General features: G+C 36.1%; 1 protein-coding gene across 2 annotated transcripts; it reads left to right on the forward strand.

The window, feature by feature from the left end:
- Positions 1-11,947: 11,947 nt before the first annotated feature.
- LOC120177216 (protein WAVE-DAMPENED 2-like) lies at positions 11,948-18,763 on the forward strand. 2 transcript variants are annotated; one of them, XM_039183436.1, is made up of 6 exons: positions 11,948-12,338; positions 12,652-12,826; positions 12,867-12,994; positions 13,110-13,181; positions 13,312-13,421; positions 18,678-18,763. In XM_039183436.1, the coding sequence occupies exons 1-6, from the start codon at positions 11,961-11,963 to the stop codon at positions 18,685-18,687; spliced, it is 873 nt and encodes a 290-aa protein (XP_039039367.1). In that variant the 5' UTR covers positions 11,948-11,960; the 3' UTR covers positions 18,688-18,763. The 2 variants fall into 2 exon arrangements, with proteins under 2 accessions (XP_039039367.1, XP_039039368.1); XM_039183437.1 differs by having other exon boundaries at positions 12,652-12,749; positions 12,901-12,994.
- Positions 18,764-19,435: the final 672 nt, after the last annotated feature.

Below are 19,435 nucleotides of genomic sequence, written 5' to 3' on the forward strand. Positions count from 1 at the left end.
TACAAACTAAATAAAAGCATAATTCAATTTGGGTAGCTGAACTTTTTAAATTTGTGTTTCATAAACTGTTCAAACACAATGATTCTGGTCGATTTTTCATTTTATTGGTTCCTTGATCATCCTTATTTTTTGCTTGGATCTGTTACGACTCAATTTTTTTTTATTTATCTCCTTCAGGTTTCTTTTTGACTATATCCCTTTACTTGTATATACTATCATTTAATATCAAAAAACATTTTAATTAAAGTTAAATAAAAACAAAAAAAATTAATAAATAAATATTAATTCAAACTCAATATTTATCTAATCCTTGAATATATCTAAATCAATCCCCTCCAAATATCTATATGATTGTCTTTATTTTTTTTTACTTTTATATGTGTTGTAAGCAAAGAGAGAATATCTAATCTAGTTGAGTCAATTTATGGTGAAATAGATACAAAATTGTACCTTGTTACCTTCCTATTCGGAATTATGATTGGAGACACTTTTTCATGAAGCTTCCTATATAAGTGCACTTGTTGTTCTTTCTTGATAAAATTTTCTGCACTCGATTTGAATCGAAATTTTTAAAATTATATATTAAATAGGAATCAACATTCATCAGTTCGATTGATTTAATTTTTTTTAATTTAATTTGGTTGAATACATAATTCTAATTATAAGGTGAGATTTGAACTCCAACCTTAAGGTAACATCGGTTTAAAATCTTTCTTAATTATTGTCTTTTATTTTTTTTCATTTTTTAATATCAATGAAATTTAATAAAATAATGTTTTGACATTTTATTTACAAAAAACGAGTCTAATCAAGATAAGACGGCTTTAATATGTGTCCCATATGATATAATTATGCTTTGGTTTTAAGTTTAGTATCTTAATTCTTTTCTAACATGCATGATGAGACATCTTAAATTACCATAATAATTTTTTATTTTAATTATGTATTAATAATGTTTAACATGATTAAATTTATTTATTTGATGAAAATATTATTTCATAATTTTTTCCATGTGTTTCTAATATAATAATTTTTTGGAGAGTTTGTCAAGTTTGACGAGTTCTGCTAAGCAACACTAACGATAAGTATCGCTTAGTACCATTGATTTAATTTATAAAAATTAAAAATTCTAAATGACTAAACATATAATTATAAATTAATTAAAAATTTTAAAGGTAAATTATTTAAAATAAAATATTCAAGTAAAAATATGTAGTTTTTTTTTAATTTAAGATTGATATTTAATCCAATTAATATTAAAAAGATTATGGAAAATAATGTAATTAATATTTTATTTTAAATAATTTACCTTTAGATTTTTAACTAATATATAATTATACGTTGAGTACTTCAGAATTTTAAATTTTATAAATTAAACTAATGATGCTCAACGGTATTTATCATTAGTGGTGCTTAATAATACTTGTCGAAATTTGTAGAACTTTCCTTGTTTTTTATTCTCATTCTCTTTTTGTTCAAGACAATGACAATACTCAATTGAAACTTCAACTAAACTAAACCTAAGAAAGTTATGCTTCGCCTAATTTTATCCCTTCATTAAATAATGAAACCCACGACAAAATCTCACGTGCATCAGCCTTAATATACGAATAAGGAAATGCATTATCAGTTTTGTTATTATTTTTTTTAACAAAATCGGTAAAAAATTATCGAAAACATTATTATTTCTACTGATTTTATTAATATTGGGTGTTTTACCAGTTTTATTAACATATCCGGTAAAACGTTACCTAAAATATTATTTTTTTCTACATATTTTTTATTATTGGGCACTTTACCATAAATGTTAAAAAAACATTAATATTTTATGTAGAAATAATAATGTTTTAAGTAATTTTTTTACCGATTTTGTTAAAAAAATAGTAACAAAACCCATAATGTATTACATTAACCGTATATTAAAAATATCACACGGTATAACTTTCCTAAACCCACATTCCTATTATTAACCCTAAATCTTTGTTTCAATTTGGTACGTCATTCACCTAATCAGGGGACAAGAAGAAAGGATGAAAGAAAATTAGCAAATGTGGTCCCTCCATGTTTACATAATTCATTTCACCATTCTTATTTCACTTTCATTAAATTTTGCCACCAATTGCTCCCCCTACTTTTAGACTAAGGGTTCCTTTGGGTTGACAATGAATTCAAGCTTTAAATTAGGGGAATCTCACTTCATATGCCCTATCCAAAGATTGGGGAGGTTGTAATCGAGTCTTATATTCAGACAATCTCTTAATTATATAATTTTTTAAGGGTCGAACAAGATGAAATTTAAATTTAATGAAAATTTATTATATACAAACCTACTTTAAAAATCAGATTATTGGTTATGTCAGAAAAATTTGATCTTACGAATCAATTAATTAATAAAAGGTTATTTTATTATATCATTAAAGAGTTTTTTGAATCATGGTTTAATTGATTAGTTTTAAATAGTTAAAGATAAAATTATTAAATTCAAATCATTCATTACATCCTTTTCACATAAACGAGTTCATTTATAAATGAACTCTCCAATTATACTTATTTTTCTCATTTTCTCTCGGATTTTCTTTGTCCCATTTCGACCCTTAAAATGTAGGCAAAATTAACCCAATAATCCAAACAAAATAATTATTTTTTGGTTTATAGGACGGACCAAAATTAATTAGCAATTAATGGTAATTGTTACAATGGTTTGTAACTTGTCATCCGTCACATGAGGATGACGAATTTCAATAAAAATATATATTTTGAAATTTGTTACTCCACGTGACGAGTTTCACTAAAAATTATTTTATTTTAAAACTCGTCATCACTTTGTGACGAATTCGTCTTCCACTGTAATAAATATCGTAGAACCCAAAATAAATTTTGGATTATCCTATTGGACTAAATAATTTAACCGCCTCGATTATTGCCCTAATTTTGCCTAAAATATGCTCGTTTTCTCATTTGGTACTTTAAAAACAATTTGGACCAATTAATTTGTATCATGTGACAAAATCCAAGTTATTTTATTTTTTAATAGGGTAATTAAAAATTAATATTTGTTCAGAATATTTTTTTTAGTTATTGACAATGTACATATATTCTGTCGACGCAACTGTTTGAATCCAAATCCTCTAAAAAAACAATACTCACTTTTACACGACTCAAATACAATAAAACTTAAGGGCTTACCTATCAAATTAACCCTTCTATTTGTACCTAAAAATCAAGTTATCTCTAATTTAAATTATGGATCAAATGAGTCATTGTTTTTTAAAAAAAGAGATCAAACAAATCATTATTTAAAAAATCGTAATAAATTTTCTACTATTTTAAGGTAAAAGTCAAGTTGATGGTGGAATTGATTAGACCAACAATTTTTAGTTTAATTAGTTCAACTAATTTGATCAATTGAACCAAAGGTGGATTGAGTAAAGTCGAATGAGAGCAATCATCTTCTTAAATTTTAAAATTATTTTATATTTTAAAATTTATATATATATTTTATTAAAAATATATTTTCGTTTCTTGAAATTTTTATAAATTCATTCACTCTTATAATTTTAAAAGTTTGTTCGTAAGATAAAATCTTACCATGAAATCAACTAAATCATCGATTCATTATCATTACTCAAAAATTATAAAAAAATACTCTTAAAATACAATAATTAACGTTAGATATGGTAAAATTTAAAAACTAAAAGTTTCTATATCTCGATTAAAGATAAAAGATGAAACAGTAGTAACAGTGTCAATAGCAACGGCGATTTTCCTGATATATCACCGGTGATTGGTAATATTATCGATCTAACACCGGTCAGATTATATTTCCCGATCTAACACCCTTAGCAGTAAAGCGCACCCCCTGCACCGCGCTATACGATGATTTGGCGCCACGTGGGGTATAGCGCCCCCCTGAACCGCGCTATACGGTGAGCTGGCGCCACGTGGGTATAGCGCGGCCCCTGCAGCACGCTATATCTGTGTATCTGACACGTGGGGTATAGCGCGGTGCAGGGGGTGAGCTATACCCCTAACTACCGACCCCTCCTCCCTATAAATACCCCCATTCTCAATCAATTTTATCACACCAAATTCTCTCAAATTCTCTAAATTTCTCTCAAATACTCTCTTTTTAAGGTATATTTTATAATATTTTTACTATTATATTTTTATTTTATTTAATATTTTACTAATATAATTCTTTTGCTGATATATAATGGAAGGCAGTCTACTTCGCTCGGATGGAAATCATATATCTCTACACTTTGCTAATACGGTAACATTTTAACGTTTTAATTTAATTTAAATTATTAGTAATTTTAGTTATTTATTTAATGCATGATTATTAGATTAAGAATTAAATATCTCGACACTTTGCTAATACGGTAACATTTTAACGTTTTAATTTAAATTATTAGTAATAATTAGTTGATTCATTTAATGCATGATTATTAGATTAAGAATTAATTTTTGTAATTATTTATTTTTAGGAGAAGGACCGTGTGTTAGATCCTTTTATTATGAATCTTAAGTTAGTGATACCCAGCCGTGTCTTGTCGTATTTAGTAGAGGCTGGATTCGATTACATAGGTAGATATCAGGGTCACTGTAAGATAGAGTCAGACCTGATTTCTGCCTTAGTAGAGTGGTGGAGGCAGAAGACCCACACATTCCATCTTCCGTGCGGAGAGTGCACGATCACGCTTGAGGATGTTTCTATGCACCTGGGGCTTTCGGTGGATGGAGACGTGATATCGGGGATAGCTTTCGGTTCTTGGACTGGTTTGTGTCGGGATAGTCTAGGACTTGTCCCGGAAAATTTTATCGGAGGTAGGATACCGTTAAATTGGTTAGATGCCAATTTTTGGGAGTTGAGCGCAGACGCCTCTGAGGATGAGGTTAAGATGTATGCACGGGCATGCATACTGTAGCTGATAGGAGGGTTGCTGATGTCGGACAAATCGCGCAACCTAGTTCATTGCATGTGGTTGCTACATCTTAGCGACTTTTGTCTCGCCGGATCATTCAGTTCGGGCTCGGCAGTTTTGGCTTTGCTGTACAGGGAGATGTGTGGAGCCACTGACTACAGGCGTAATGCTATCGGTGGATGTCTCCTGCTGCTACAGTTTTGGGCATGGTATCGATTGCCCTTTTTATGTCCCGTTGAGAAGAACCCATTCGTATTTCCACTACTTCTGAGGTAATTATAAAACTGATTTTGTATATTAATAATTTTATATAGCGTATAACAAATTTTTTCCCTTGAATAGGTGGTCTACTGATAGGAAAAATCATCAGGAGCTACCTGATGATTTAGAAAAGATTAGGGTGTTAATCGATCAGAAGGCTGGCAGACAGGTATGAATTTTAATGTTTAAAAATCGATTTTAGATTATAGTTATATAATTAGATTATTATTTTGATAAAAATTATATATTATTTGTTTTAGTTTGAATGGGTGCCATATTCTACTGATGATGTGAGGGCGGTGATCCCACCTGAGTTGAGGGGCCCATTAGATGTTTGGATGGCGATGGTCCCTCTGATCTGTTATGCGACCGTCGAGTGGCACTCCACTGATCGCGTGCTCCGACAGTTTGGTTGTTTTCAACCAATTTCGGAAACACCTCGCAATATGGATGAGTTGCATAGCTTAGATAGATGCGGCAATACAGATACAGATTGGCTGGTGAGGCATCATGAGTGGGTCGTGTTGTGGGAGGATCGACATCGGCGCCTTCCACGTAGAGAGCCCATTTTTACTGACTTCTTGATGTATACTGAGGATTATTATGAGTGGTTCAACAGTAACGGGAAACCGTTTCTACTTCCCGAGGATGCACGAGGGTAGAGCTTTCCACGACGTCGATAGAGACGTTCACCGACACAGCACCATCGTCCCCCGACTCGTGGACGGAGAGCAGGTGCTTCCGGTTCATCCTCAGCTGCACCAGCAGGACCTTCCCAGCAGCCACCGCAGCCATATATGATGCCGCCATCGCCTTTCCATTACCAGATGCCACCGCCGCCGCCTTCACCCGGTTTTATGACCCCGCCACCGTCACAGATGACCCCTCATGGATGCTATTATGGGTCTATGTTTGCAGACCCGACTTGGGGTTCATATGCTAGATATTTGGCGGGTTCAGCCTCATCACCCATGGTCCTTTCCTAGTTTTCACACTCAGCGATGTCTGGGTTTTATGACTTTTCCCAGTTTTCGCAGACCGGTGGGATAATCAGTCATACACCTCCATGGTCCTTATTCTACGGAGGTGCTTCATCGTCATCAGCTCCTCATGTACCTGCGCAAGACGACGATAACGACGACGACGACGACGACGACGACGACGACGATGACGACGACGACGACGATGATGATGGTGATGATGATGACAACGAGGAGTCAAAACCAGTGATATGAAGAAATCATCCTCGAGACTGACAGCCACCGCCCTGCGGAACGCATTCGCGTCGCAGACATCGATAGATTTTGTTTTTTATTATATTTGTATTTACTTTATTTTGTTAAATTGTAATTTTTTTATTATTTCTCATTTAATACTTACTTTATTTTGTTTTTTAATGTATTTCAGTTCATTTTTTTTATTACCATTTAATATCAGTTATTGTAATTTGGTTATCATTTACCATTTAATACTTATTGTTATTAGTTTGTTAAAATTTAATGATTGTGTTTGTTTTTTTAATCTTCATCGGTGATTATCAAATGACATTAACTTGAAGTAAATGCAAATTAAAGTAGAAGAATTATTATTTGATAATAAAATACATCATTTCCTCATCAATTGTTACTTGATGACAACAGAAGTGGACATGTTTTTCTAGTGTGTCCTGGGTTTCTACAATGCCCACATCTTCTGTCTTGTCTAGATCTTTCTCTAATAACCATATCGCAATGAATTCGATTGGATTTTGGACGACCACGCTCCCTCAATAAACTCGGATTTGGTACAATCGGAAGTCAATCTTGAACCACATCAGGGTCTTTATCATTACCTATGGGGGGAAACTCAAATTCGTATACCTTAAAAACTTCAGATAGTAGGTATACGGGATCCACAAAATGGTTATAGTCTTGACATGTATGCGAGCAAGCTGCTATCACATGAGAGCATGGATACTTCAGAGCTTGAAAAAACCCGCAGTCGCACGTTCTGTCCCTTAGATTTATTCTTAACAACACAACTTCAATCCCTTGAAGAGGTCGCGGTAACTCTGTGACACGAAACATTTCATGCCTTCTAGAGAAGCTTGTTACAGACATTCCATTTGATGCAGCAATTTTTTTCTGTAGATATGCAACTAATCTAGGGTGATAGACATGATCGCCTTGCATCCAGGTTTGAGCTTATCCCCCGAGTTTCGCAAAAAGCACCCCCAAACGAAAATATGTAGTCTTTACCAAAGCCGCTACAGGTAAGTGACGTGCACCCTTTAAGGTTGAATTGATTGCCTCTGCCAAGTTGATCGTCATGTGTCCATATCGATATCCACCATCATATGCGTTCGTCCATATTTCTTTATCGATGAGGCTGATGTAATCATATCCTTCCTCACTCTTCGCCCGTAACTCTTGAAACATTGATTCAAACGTTCGAGGAAGTAGTTCGTAACCTGATCAAAAAATATATAACTTACTAACTTGCTGTCTTTGCAAAATTAAAACGATCGAAAGATAACAAACTTGCTAAGTTTCACTTACCCATGCGCACAATTAATTGACGCTCATCATTCTTCTTGTACCTTCCATGGTAGTTCGCGGCAATGTGTCGAAGAAAATACCTATGTTGGACAAAGGGTGGTTGCCACATTGGACCCAAAGACTCCATTGCTGCTTTGATCCCAGCTCCGCGATCTGAAATGACACAGATGTTTTCCCTCGTGATAACATGTGCACGTAAATTTCGGAGGAAAAAAGCCCAAGAAGCTGTATCTTCTCTTTCGACAAGAGCAAAAGCAACTGGAAGAATGTTGCGATTGCCATCTTGGACAACTGCCAATAATAAAACTTGCTTGTATTTTCCATACAAGAAAGTCCCGTCGATCTGGACCACAGGCTTGCAGAATTTGACAGCATTAACGCACTGTGGGTAACTCCAAAAAACCCGGTAGAATTGGCATCGATCGTGAAGAACTCGATCATTATGGTATGCATAGGAGGTTTCGAAGTCCACAATTGTCCCAGGATTCAACGTTCGCACAAGCCTAAACCAACCTGGAAGTTCGTTGTAAGATGCATCCCATTCGCCATGAAGTTTGACAATGGCATTTTGTTTTGCCAACCAAGCTTTTTTATAGGAGACAGTATACCCATACTGCGATTGTATAGCTGAAATCAACACTGCAACAGCTATATGAGAGCTTGCTTTGACCATGGGCATGATGGCTTGGCATATCACTTCAAAGTCCAAGTTGGGATGATCTTGGTTGACCCCTCCAGCACAACATGTGTGAGGACCGTTGTATATTGTTAGTTCCCATCTGTTATTTTTCCTCTTCCTCTTCGATACGCGAACCATCCAATTGCATCCGTTTTCGCACTGGGCACAGTAGCATACATATTTTTCGGTCGTGGAGTGGTCTACTCTGGACTGAGCAGAATTACGAATATTGTAATTTTTGATAGCCATCATCGCTTCTTCTTTGCTTGAAAACTCCATGCCTAAAGATAACTCACCATTATTTATTGATGAGTAATACCCATAGTCACTGAGATGAGGCATATCCGCAAATTCTGGCCCGTACATTGCACAATAATCAGCTTCATACATGTGTGTAAGAGGGTCAGTTTGTGCCACATTTCCTGGAACTTCATCATCGGAGTTGAATTGCGGTGATTCTGGGTCAATGAATAGTCCAGTCTCAGCACCATCCACACCAAGCTCACGAAGCGGTTATTCTGGTGGAGATGATGGTTCCTCCATGCTCTCCACATTTAGGTCAAAGAACCTACTACTTGCACGTCTTCCCCTTGAACTGGAAGGCATATCGACATTGAGATCGAAAAAGCTCGCAGTCGAATGCCTCCTCCTAGAGCTTGAAGCCATCGCGTCAAATGGAAACTGCACAGATGGTTGCGTCGATGGCATCTTCATATTAAGGTCAAAGGGATTTGCAGATGAATGCCTTCCCCTTGAACTGGACGCGATGTTGCCATACGGATTGTTCGTCGACCTACCTTGGTACATATCGTAAGGAGTTGCGGATGAATGTCTCCCCATTATGGCATTAAAATCATTACACATTACTGTCGTCGGGCTGTCAACTTGATCAACTTGTTCAGTCAGCCCATAGTGGGAGCTTAATGATTGACCCCGAACAACACACACTTAAACAAAATGTGCATACATCTCAATAGCGGCGTCTGAATAATTACTTTGAGCTTCAACCATCATTTCAACATCATCATTGTTCGAAAGTTCGAACGCTGTATAAGTTAATGGCAACAATGATGTTGGAAATCTATACTGCAACGACGACACTCTTCTACTACTTCCAACATGAATCTTCCTCGAAATCTTCGTTATAAGCTCCTCAAGAGTTATGTTTCTCTTGAATGATATTTTAACACGTTCATTTGATATGAAAACAATGCCGGTTTCATCTTCTCGAATTTCACCATCATAATAAACAATAGCTGAAAGTCGCGCCATTATTTGAGTTTAAAAGTGCGGCACTATTATATCTGCAAAAAAATGAAATAAACCTGATTTAATAAATTATATATGAACGAACATATAACACAATAAAATTTTTACACATCAACGTAAATAAATTAAATAATATAATTTAATATTATTACCTGCACCGCAAAACTATTTCGACGTATGTTCCCGCTTTCCAATTTTACAAACACAAAAATTAATTGAAAATAATTAGTATAATATTTTTTTCAAATAATCATAATAAAAAATAAAAAAAATTATAACAAAATTACCTTATAACGAAAAATCGCACGAATTTCTAAATAAAATATGAGAAGATTGCCAGAATTATTAACTCGTTGACGGAATTGTTGTATTAATTTATAAGTTGAGAGGAGAGATGTGAGAAATTAACCGGCGGAGAATGGTATTTAAAGCGAGGAAAGTTATACAAAACGCGGTATCTGCCCCGCGCTATATAAAATTATGTCAGGAGTAAAGGTATGTCGCGGTACCTGCCCCGCGCTATATAAAATTATTAGGAGTAAAAGTATAGCGCGGTACCTGATCCGCGCTATACCCCTACGTGGCGTATAGCGCGCTACAGGGGCCGCGCTATACCCACGTGGTGCCAGCTTACCGTATAGCGCGGTTCAGGGGACGCGCTATACCTAACGTGGCGCTAAATCATCGTATAGCGCGGTGTAGGAGGCACGCTTTACTGCTAAGGGTGTTAGATCGGAAAATATAATCTGATCGGTGTTAGATCAATAATATTATCGGTCACCGATGATATATCGAGAAAATCGCAAACAGCAACACCACTGGTCAGCAAAATCTATGGGGGAAAAAAGAAAATCTGTCAGAGATTGAAGAGACACATAAAACATTTTTGTTATTAACTCACACTAATATAAGAGAGAGAGAGAAGAGTAAGAACACAAGTTGAAGAACAGAGAGAATGAAAGGGGTTTCAAGATCTTATAGATCAAGCTAGAAGAAACTGTAAGAGATTATATATATATCTTATAAAAGTTTATCACTTTTTTTGTGTGGTTTGATCTCTTTAGCTGATTGTTGTTGCTGCTGCTGTCTTTTTCAAGGTATTTTGCTTCATTCTCATGTCTTCTGTATTTTTTTTGAGGGGTTTAACTTTTACTTTATTAATGTGGGGTGTATTATGTGAATGTGGCCAGGAAATGAAGCTTTTTTCAGTAAATTTATCCTTTTTTTTCTCTTTATCCAGAAGTTTTTAAATTCTGGGTTTTCTTTGTTTTAGGTCCAAAAGTGCTGGATTAGTGGATTTCTTGAGCTCTTTTCAAGTTAAAGATGTAAAGTTTTCTCTTTTCCGTTTCTCTGTTTGTTTCATGGGAATGTTTGCCTGGAAATGTGGAATTTTACTAGAGCTTTCCTTCTTTCTCTTGGCTTATAAATTCCTGTTTTTGCTCATGATTGTTTCATTGACCAAAATAAATCTGCTCTATTTTTGCTAAGATTATGCCCTTTTCCCTGCATTTGGCTTCATAGATCTTGATTTTCTCTTCATTCACATGAACATGTTTTTTTAAGGATTTTTAGACTTTAATGTTTGTTGACGAAAACGGGTAAAGAAAACAAAAGAACACGAGAATTTTACGAGGTTCGGCAATGTGCTTACGTCCTCGGTGCCTAGGCGGCGCTAGAAGTTTTTATTCAATGAATATTTTAGGTCTAGGTTACATCTCTATTTATAATAGAAAACCCTGGTACATAATTACAAAATTAACCCTGTACCGTACCGCGGGGGCTGCGCCCCCGCACCCCCAACCCACATAATTCGTAACCCCACAACAAGACTTTCTTTGTAAGGACAGTTGATGTTCGCTTCGCTCACTCCATCTCCTATCCTCTTTACTGGTATATTTATGAGTCATACCTAACAATGTTCATGTTGTTGATTTTGTAAAGCTGTCCACATTAAAGAGGAGACAAGATTTGCTAGGAATTAATGTAAAAGTAAGTAATTGCCATTCAATCTCAGCTCCGATGTCGAATTTGTACTCCGGACCGTGGATGGATCTACATGAAAAGATATGTGGGTTGTATATGCACTAGGAATCATGTAGTGCTTGTCCTTCTTGGTCTGGTTTTTGTTTCGCAAACCTGAAATTCCCGGCTTCCATGATTTTTCCAGTGTCATGTTCGGTTGCTCGGTCCGGTGATGCATATAGACACGATACGGAAAGAGTTTATCCGAGCTAAACAATTTCCACCGTGATAGAATTCAAATGCTTGACTTGTTTCTAATGCAGTTTGATGGGCAAGGAACTCACTGATGTGCATATGGATGATAAGCTCAACGCTGTCGTGAAATCAAATGGTAATCCGCAAGTTTCCGGAGGCACCGAGTCAAAGGACTATGAAGTCAAGGAATGCACATCGATCATCCAGGATGGTACTGAGAATCAAGATGTGTTGGATGTTAAAAGCACAAATTTTGGAACCGACATCCCCGATGAGAAATACGAAAAGATCGGAGATTGGAAGTTCACCGACGATAAGAAATTAAGTCCCACCACATCTAAATCCAGTGGTGCCGAACATGTTCGTGTGCACAATGCCTCGAAAGCTGGTGCAAATGGCAGAGCAAGTGTTAACTCTACACCTTCACCTACTGTTATAAAGACTTCGGAGGTAATTAAAATTCTCGAGTAAGGACGAAATTTCTGATTCACCGGAAACGATATGGACGTTAATCCACTTGAACCTGTTAAGACAACTCTGATTAGCGATGTATGATACAAGAGATCTAACGTGTAGGAAAATGATATGCACTTAAAGTAGGTTGTTCTTTCATCCGTAGCACGAGCTTTCGGATCAACAACGTAGATAATTCGAATAAAATGATGTTCTAATTTATTCTAATTGTTTGGTTTAAGATCATTGACGCTAGTTATTTGTTTTATGTGTACCGCATTGATATTTTTGATCGTGCCATTTCTTTCAGCGAGGCTCGCCGCTTACTACTCCGATGACAAGGAAGCTATTTCAACCTTTTGACATGAGGAATCCCGACGAAGAAGATAATTGGTCTGTCGCTTCCACGTATCCTTTCTTTGGTCTTAAGAAGCAAAGATACGATGCCAAGTTCCTATCTGAGCTCTATACTATTTGTTTTGAACTTTCTTAGAGCAGGGTTTTGGTGGTGTAATAGGTATTTTATTGTTTTAGTCAAATTTTCCTTAGCTGTGTCTAGTACGGTTGCATCGTTTCGTACTGCTAGATCGAGGGTGACTATCGGAACTGCTCCAACTTTTAAAAATGTCGAACATGCTCAGAGACGGAAGGAGGTATATTCTTAGTTGGACGGTTGATCTTCGATATCTATATTCATACTCATTTCATTGGTTTTTCCTCCATTTCATTTTCGAGTTCTCGTCAATATATATATTCTTTCCGATCCAGTTTTACCAGAAGTTAGAGGAAAAACACCAAGCTTTGGAGGCCGAGAGAAGCCAGTGCGAGGCGAGGGCCAAGGTATGTGGCATTTTTTGATAATCTCTTCCGTAAAACTTGTGTTTGAATCAGTCTGCGCCGGGAGCTATATCGGTGACATTTATATACATTTCGATGATTAACAGAATGGGAACTCTTTGCTTTCTTGTAGGAAGAGCAAAAAGTTGCTCTTAAGCAGCTTCGGAAGAGTATGGTCGTCAAGGCAAATCCAATACCTAGTTTCTACTACAAAGGACCTCCACCGAAAGTCGAACGAAGAAGGTAACCGGTGTTGCGGAAGACGGCTATCGAATAGAGCAAAATCACAACTGATAATTTGAGAAAATAAAAATGAAGATAAAAGAGATATAAAATTTACGTGAAAAACCCCAAAATAGTATAGGGTAAAAACCACGGGCAACGGTAGAAGAATTCACTATGAGAAAATAGGAATTACAACTTCTCTTGATCTACCAAGGAGAAAATAATAATAATTCCCTCTTGATAAAAATGATAAAAAAACTCTCAAGAAACTCTCTAAATTCTCTCTAGTATTGGAAGAAAGCTAGAATGCTTTGGGATGATTTTAAAACTAAATGAGCTAGGGTATTTATAGTTGAAACTTAAGGATTAATTTATAAATACCTTAAATTATAATGACTAAAATTGATATTAGCCCTTTACCAAAAAAATCAACCATTGCTGCCACTTTTCTATCGCCTTTGAAAATTGCACCATTCGGTGCCTATCTTGTCTTGTGGAATTTTCAACAATCTCCCACTTGAAGATTTGATTGGAACAATCATATCTTCACACCATTCTTTCTATCTTGTATCTTCATGTTGTTTACGTCTCTGACAGGCCACAAGAAGATCGATATCAAGTAAATTTATCTGCGTTGATCGCCTTAGTCATGAAATCTGTTATGTTGTCTTTGGTATAGATCTTCTGCATATATACCGTTCCTTCTTTTAGCTTTTCACGAATGAAATGGTATTGAACTCGTATGTTCTTTGTCCTTGAATGAAATTATGGATTCCTTGCTAGATGCAAGGCGTTTTGACTGTTATAAAACAGAGAGACATACTCTTGATTGTATCCAAGCTCCTCCAATAGCATCTTCAATCAAATTGCTTCTTTACTGGCTTGTATAGCTGTTACATATTCTGCCTCTGTTGTGGATATAGCCACAACTGACTGCAATTTTGAAACCCAGCTTACAGCTCCACCAGCAATTTTGAACACATATCCTGTTGTAGATGTGCTTTTATCCAAATTCTCTGCATAGTCGGAATCTACATAACCATTGATTAGTAAGTTTGATCCTCCGTAGCATAATGCAACATTTGAAGTCCCTTTGTTGTATCTAAGGATCCTCTTTACTGCATTCCAATGCTCTTTGTCTGGATTCGTCATGTACCGACTAACCACTCCCACTGCTTGTGCAATGTGTAGTCTTGTGCATATCATAGCGAACATTAAACTTCCCACTGTTGATGCATACGGTACTCGAGACATATTCATCATCTCTTCTTCACTGTTAGGACTCATATTGGAGGATAATTTGAAGTTAATAGGAAGAGGGGTAGAAATTGGTTTACAATCTTGCATGCTGAATCGTGACAAGATCTTTTTCAAATAATTCTTTTGTGAAAGCCAAATCTTCCTATTACTTCTGTCTCGGTGAATTTGCATCCCTAGAATCTTGTTTACTGATCCCAAGTCCTTCATTTCAAATTCCCTAGCCAGTTGTGCCTTCAATTTTTCAATATGATCTTTGTTGGGTCCTGCAATCAACATGTCATCCACATACAACAACAATATAACAAAATCGTTATCACCAGAACTCTTGAAATAAGCACAAGGGTTTGCATTAAGTATGTTGTATCCAAGGCACATAATGAAAGAATCAAATCTCTTATACCAATACATCAGTGCCTGCTTTAGACCGTACAGAGATTTGTTCAACCTGCAAACCAAGTTCTTCTTTTATTTTTCTTCAAAACCTTCAAGCTGGAGCATGTAAATCTCTTCTTCAAGATTTCCATGAAGAAAAGTTGTTTTAACATTTAACTGCTCTAGATGTAAGTTCAATGTAGCACACATTTCCAAAACTACTCGAACTGTTGTTAGTCGAACCACAGGAGAAAATATTTCATTGAAATCAATACCTTCTTTTTTTAGCATATCCTTTGACCACCAGTCTTGCACTATACTTCTCCACTTGATCGTCACCATTTCGCTTAATTTTGAAAACTCATTTGTTACCAATTGGCTTCCTTCCTTGTGGTAGTGGTACAAGGTCTCATGTATTATTTTTATGAAGGCCTTCAATTTCTTCTTGTATCGTCATCATCCATAATGAAGCATATGGGTTGTTTATTGCTTCATGGTATGTTGATGGCTCACCATCCTCTGTTAAAAGACAGTATGCAATATTACCTTCTATAACATAATCTGAGTGTCAATTGAGACGTCTTCTCACACGATCTGATTGACGAGTTGTTGGAGCTTCAGAACTCTTTGGTTATTGTTCATCATGTGTTGGTTCTACTTCAGAAGAATCTCCTTGTTCAAACTCTTTTTCCACATGTATCTGAGTAGTCTCTGATTTTTCAGCGTTATCATCATCTTCTTTTCTTTGTAGTTTATCTTCTACAAAGACAACATCTCCGCTGATGATCACTTTGCGGGCAGTGAGATCCCACAAGCGATACCCCTTTACTCCATTAGCATACCCTAAGAATTTGCATTTCCTGGATTTTGGATCCAACTTTGAAATTTATTGGGAGTTGTACATCACGTACACAATACTTCCAAATACATGAAGGTTTGAATAATCAGCTGGTTTACCAGTTCATATCTCCATTGGTGTCTTCAGCTCTATTGCAGTTGATGGAGCTCGATTCACCAAATAACAGGCGGTATTGACTGCTTCTGCCCAGAATGATTTTTCTAGGCCTGCATCTCTCAACATTGCTCTTGTTCTTTCTAACAAGGTTCTGCTCATCCGCTCTGCCATTCCATTTTGTTGAGGAGTGTTTGTCACTGTGAATTATCTTTTGATGCATTCTTTCGTGCAAAAGTCATCAAATTCTTCGCTTGTGTATTCTCCTCCATTATCTGTTCTGAAACATTTGATCTTATTTCCAGAATCAAGTTCCACTCGCGCTTTGAAGTTTTTGAAAGTTGAAAACACATCTGACTTCTTCTTAATAGGGTACACCAAGCATATCCTAGAGTAGTCATCAATAAATGAGACAAAGTATTTTGCTCCGCCTAGGGATGTAATCGGTGCTTGCCATACGTCAGAGTGAACCAATTCTAGAACACTTTTGCCTCTAGAATTTGACGTGTTGAATTTCAACCGGTGTTGCTTACTTGTTATGCAATGCTCAAACAAGGTAAGTGATACATTTGTTAAGTCTGGAAGTAGCTTTTGCTCCACAAGGACTTTCATTCCTTGTTCTGACATGTGTCCAAGTTTTTGACACCATAGCATTGCCGAATCTGAACTACATGAGGCAACAGAGGCTTCTGCTTCTACCAAAGTCTCTCCGTTCAGCATGTACAAGTTTGCAGCTATCTTTTCACATTTGAGCACCACAAGCGCTCCACGGAACACCTTCATGATTCCTTTACGTGTTTCAATCTTTCTTGTATTATTATCCAACAATCCGTAGGATAATAAATTTTTCTTCAAGCCTTTCACGTGCCGCACATCTCGAACAACTTTAATTGTTTCATCATACATCTTTAATTTGATGGTTCCCACGCCAATGATCTCCAAAGCATGATCATTGCAACTATACACAGATCCTCCTGAGACAGGTTCATACTGATGGAACCATTCTCTTATTGAAGTCATGTGATATGTTGCTCCTGAATCAATGAGCCATATATTTGCAAATCTTTTTCTGTCTTCCACGGTGGTTGACGCTTCACAGCATAGATCATCTCCATCATCTAAAGTGTTTATAGTATTACCTTGTGGATTAGAGTTTTTATTTAAACTTCAGCAATCCTTCTTCAAGTGATCCTTCTTTCCACAGTGGTAGCACTTTAAATTCTTTTTGCTTCTAGACTTCGATCTACCATGTTTGTGACTACTGTTTTGGCCACGTTCTGTTGATCTCCCTCTCATCGTTGTCAATGATTCTGCTTGTTGTAGATTTACTTGTCTGTCTTCCTTGTTCTTGCGCCGATTTTCTTCTTGTAGAACAACAGCTGCAACGTCATCGAAAACTAGACTGGTGACATTACAGTTTGTCAAGTTGATGATGAGTTGATCATACGAATCCGGTAGACTTTGAAGTAGAAGTTCAACATTACAGCTTAAGGATGTAAGCTGAGAAAATAAAGTGTTCAATGTATTTAAGTGCTCCGTCACTGAAGTAGATTCTAGCATACGGAGAGTGTATAATTTTCTCTTAAGGAAAATTTTATTGTGCAACGATGTGACCTCGTACAGTTTGGTGAGATGATCTCATATCTCCTTAGCTGTCTTCTTCTCCTCGATGCTTGACAATACTTCATCTGCTAATGCTAGATGAAAGTTTGCCATAGCATTCCCGTCCATTTCGATCCATTTGTTGTCATCTGTGAAATCCACCAGTTTTTCACTGATAGCTGGTAGACAACCGTCTTTCATCAGGATGGCCTTCATCTTCAATTTCCACAATGATAAATTTCTCCCATTGAATTTTTCAATATCAAATTTCGTTGACATAGCTTCTTTTACGAATAACTCCCACTATTTCACTATCGTGAATAGTTCTCTGAAACCTTCAAAGAATGGGTAATAACTTCTTACTTTCTTATATTGGAGGATCCTCCTTTTGGTGGCAACCACAAAGACAATAAGCAGATATTATACACTCTAATCTGGCTCGGATACTAATTGTTGCGGAAGATGGTTATCGAATAGAGCAAAATCACAACTGATAATTTGAGAAAATAAAAATGAAGATAAAATAGACACAAAATTTACGTGGAAAACCCCTAAATAGTATATGGTAAAAACCACGGTCAACAGTAGAAGAATTCACTATGAGAAAATATGAATTACAACTTTTCTCGATCTACCAAGGAGAAAACAATGATAATTATCTCTTGATAAAAAAGAGAAAATAACTCTTAAGAAACTCTCTAAATTCTCTCTAGTATTGGAAGAAAGCTAGAATGATTTGGGATGATTTTGAAACTAAATGAACTAAGGTATTTATAGTTGAAGCTTAAGGACTAATTTGTAAATATCTTAAATTATAATGACTAAAATTGAGATTAGCCCTTTACCAAAAAATCAACAATGCTGCCACTTTTCCACCACCTTTGAAAGTTACACTATTCGGTGCCTACCTTCTCTTGTGAAATTTTCAACCGGACCTATTCCCGTGTTTCTCTTTAAAAACATAGAACGGGCAAAAACCGTAATCGGAACTGGTACACCCTTTATATTTAAGAAAGCCTTCAAGAGAACCTTCTGGTCGGTAATGGAGCATTTCATTCTTTTTCATTCTTGCTTTTATTTCATTTCAGCTGCCGTTAACTCGACCAAAATCGCCAAACCTTAGTCGGAGAAAGAGCTGCAGTGATGCAGTACACTCGTCTCTGGACGAAAAGGCAAAAGCATGCTGCCGAACTCATCGGCACAGCTTAGGTACCCATACGGAAAGATCCGCTCCAGCAAATGAGGTTAAAAGTAAGGGACATATCAGAGGACAGAGCAGTAACGAAGCTGACAAGGTGAAAGATCGAGCAAAACCAACGACGACGACGACAACAACAACGAAAGCTGTTCCGAGAATCACAAAGCAGAATAATGCAAACATTACTGTTGAGTCATGAAAATCTTTTCACTAGTACCATATGAGATTGCCATGAAATGAACATTGTTTTTTTCTTTTCAGTGGTTTGCATTGTTGTGAATTGTATATTGTATCTTAGGTTAATATATATATATATATATATATGGCATAGTTATTGAATGTCAAGATGGATTGTAATTATCTTTTTTTTATTACATGTTTCTTATTCTGCAATTTTCTCTGTTAAATACGTAATTGACAATCTTTCGATTCATTAGGAGATATCTTATCTACCCAAAAAAAAAACATTGCAAGGCAGGTGAAATTTCGAACTTGAAAAACAATTTCACTTCAGTTAGTTGCATAAGTAGCACAATCAACAACATCCTACCTTCTTGGATTTATGGGAATAACATTTAAACTCCCTATTATTTTACCGTTTATTTTTCTTATGGGTAAAGTACACAAATGGTCTCCCGATTATAGGGT

This window comes from Hibiscus syriacus, unplaced genomic scaffold (genome assembly GCF_006381635.1).
Source record: "Hibiscus syriacus cultivar Baekdansim isolate YM2019G1 unplaced genomic scaffold, ASM638163v2 tig00112285_pilon, whole genome shotgun sequence".
Classification (NCBI taxonomy): Eukaryota; Viridiplantae; Streptophyta; class Magnoliopsida; order Malvales; family Malvaceae; genus Hibiscus; species Hibiscus syriacus.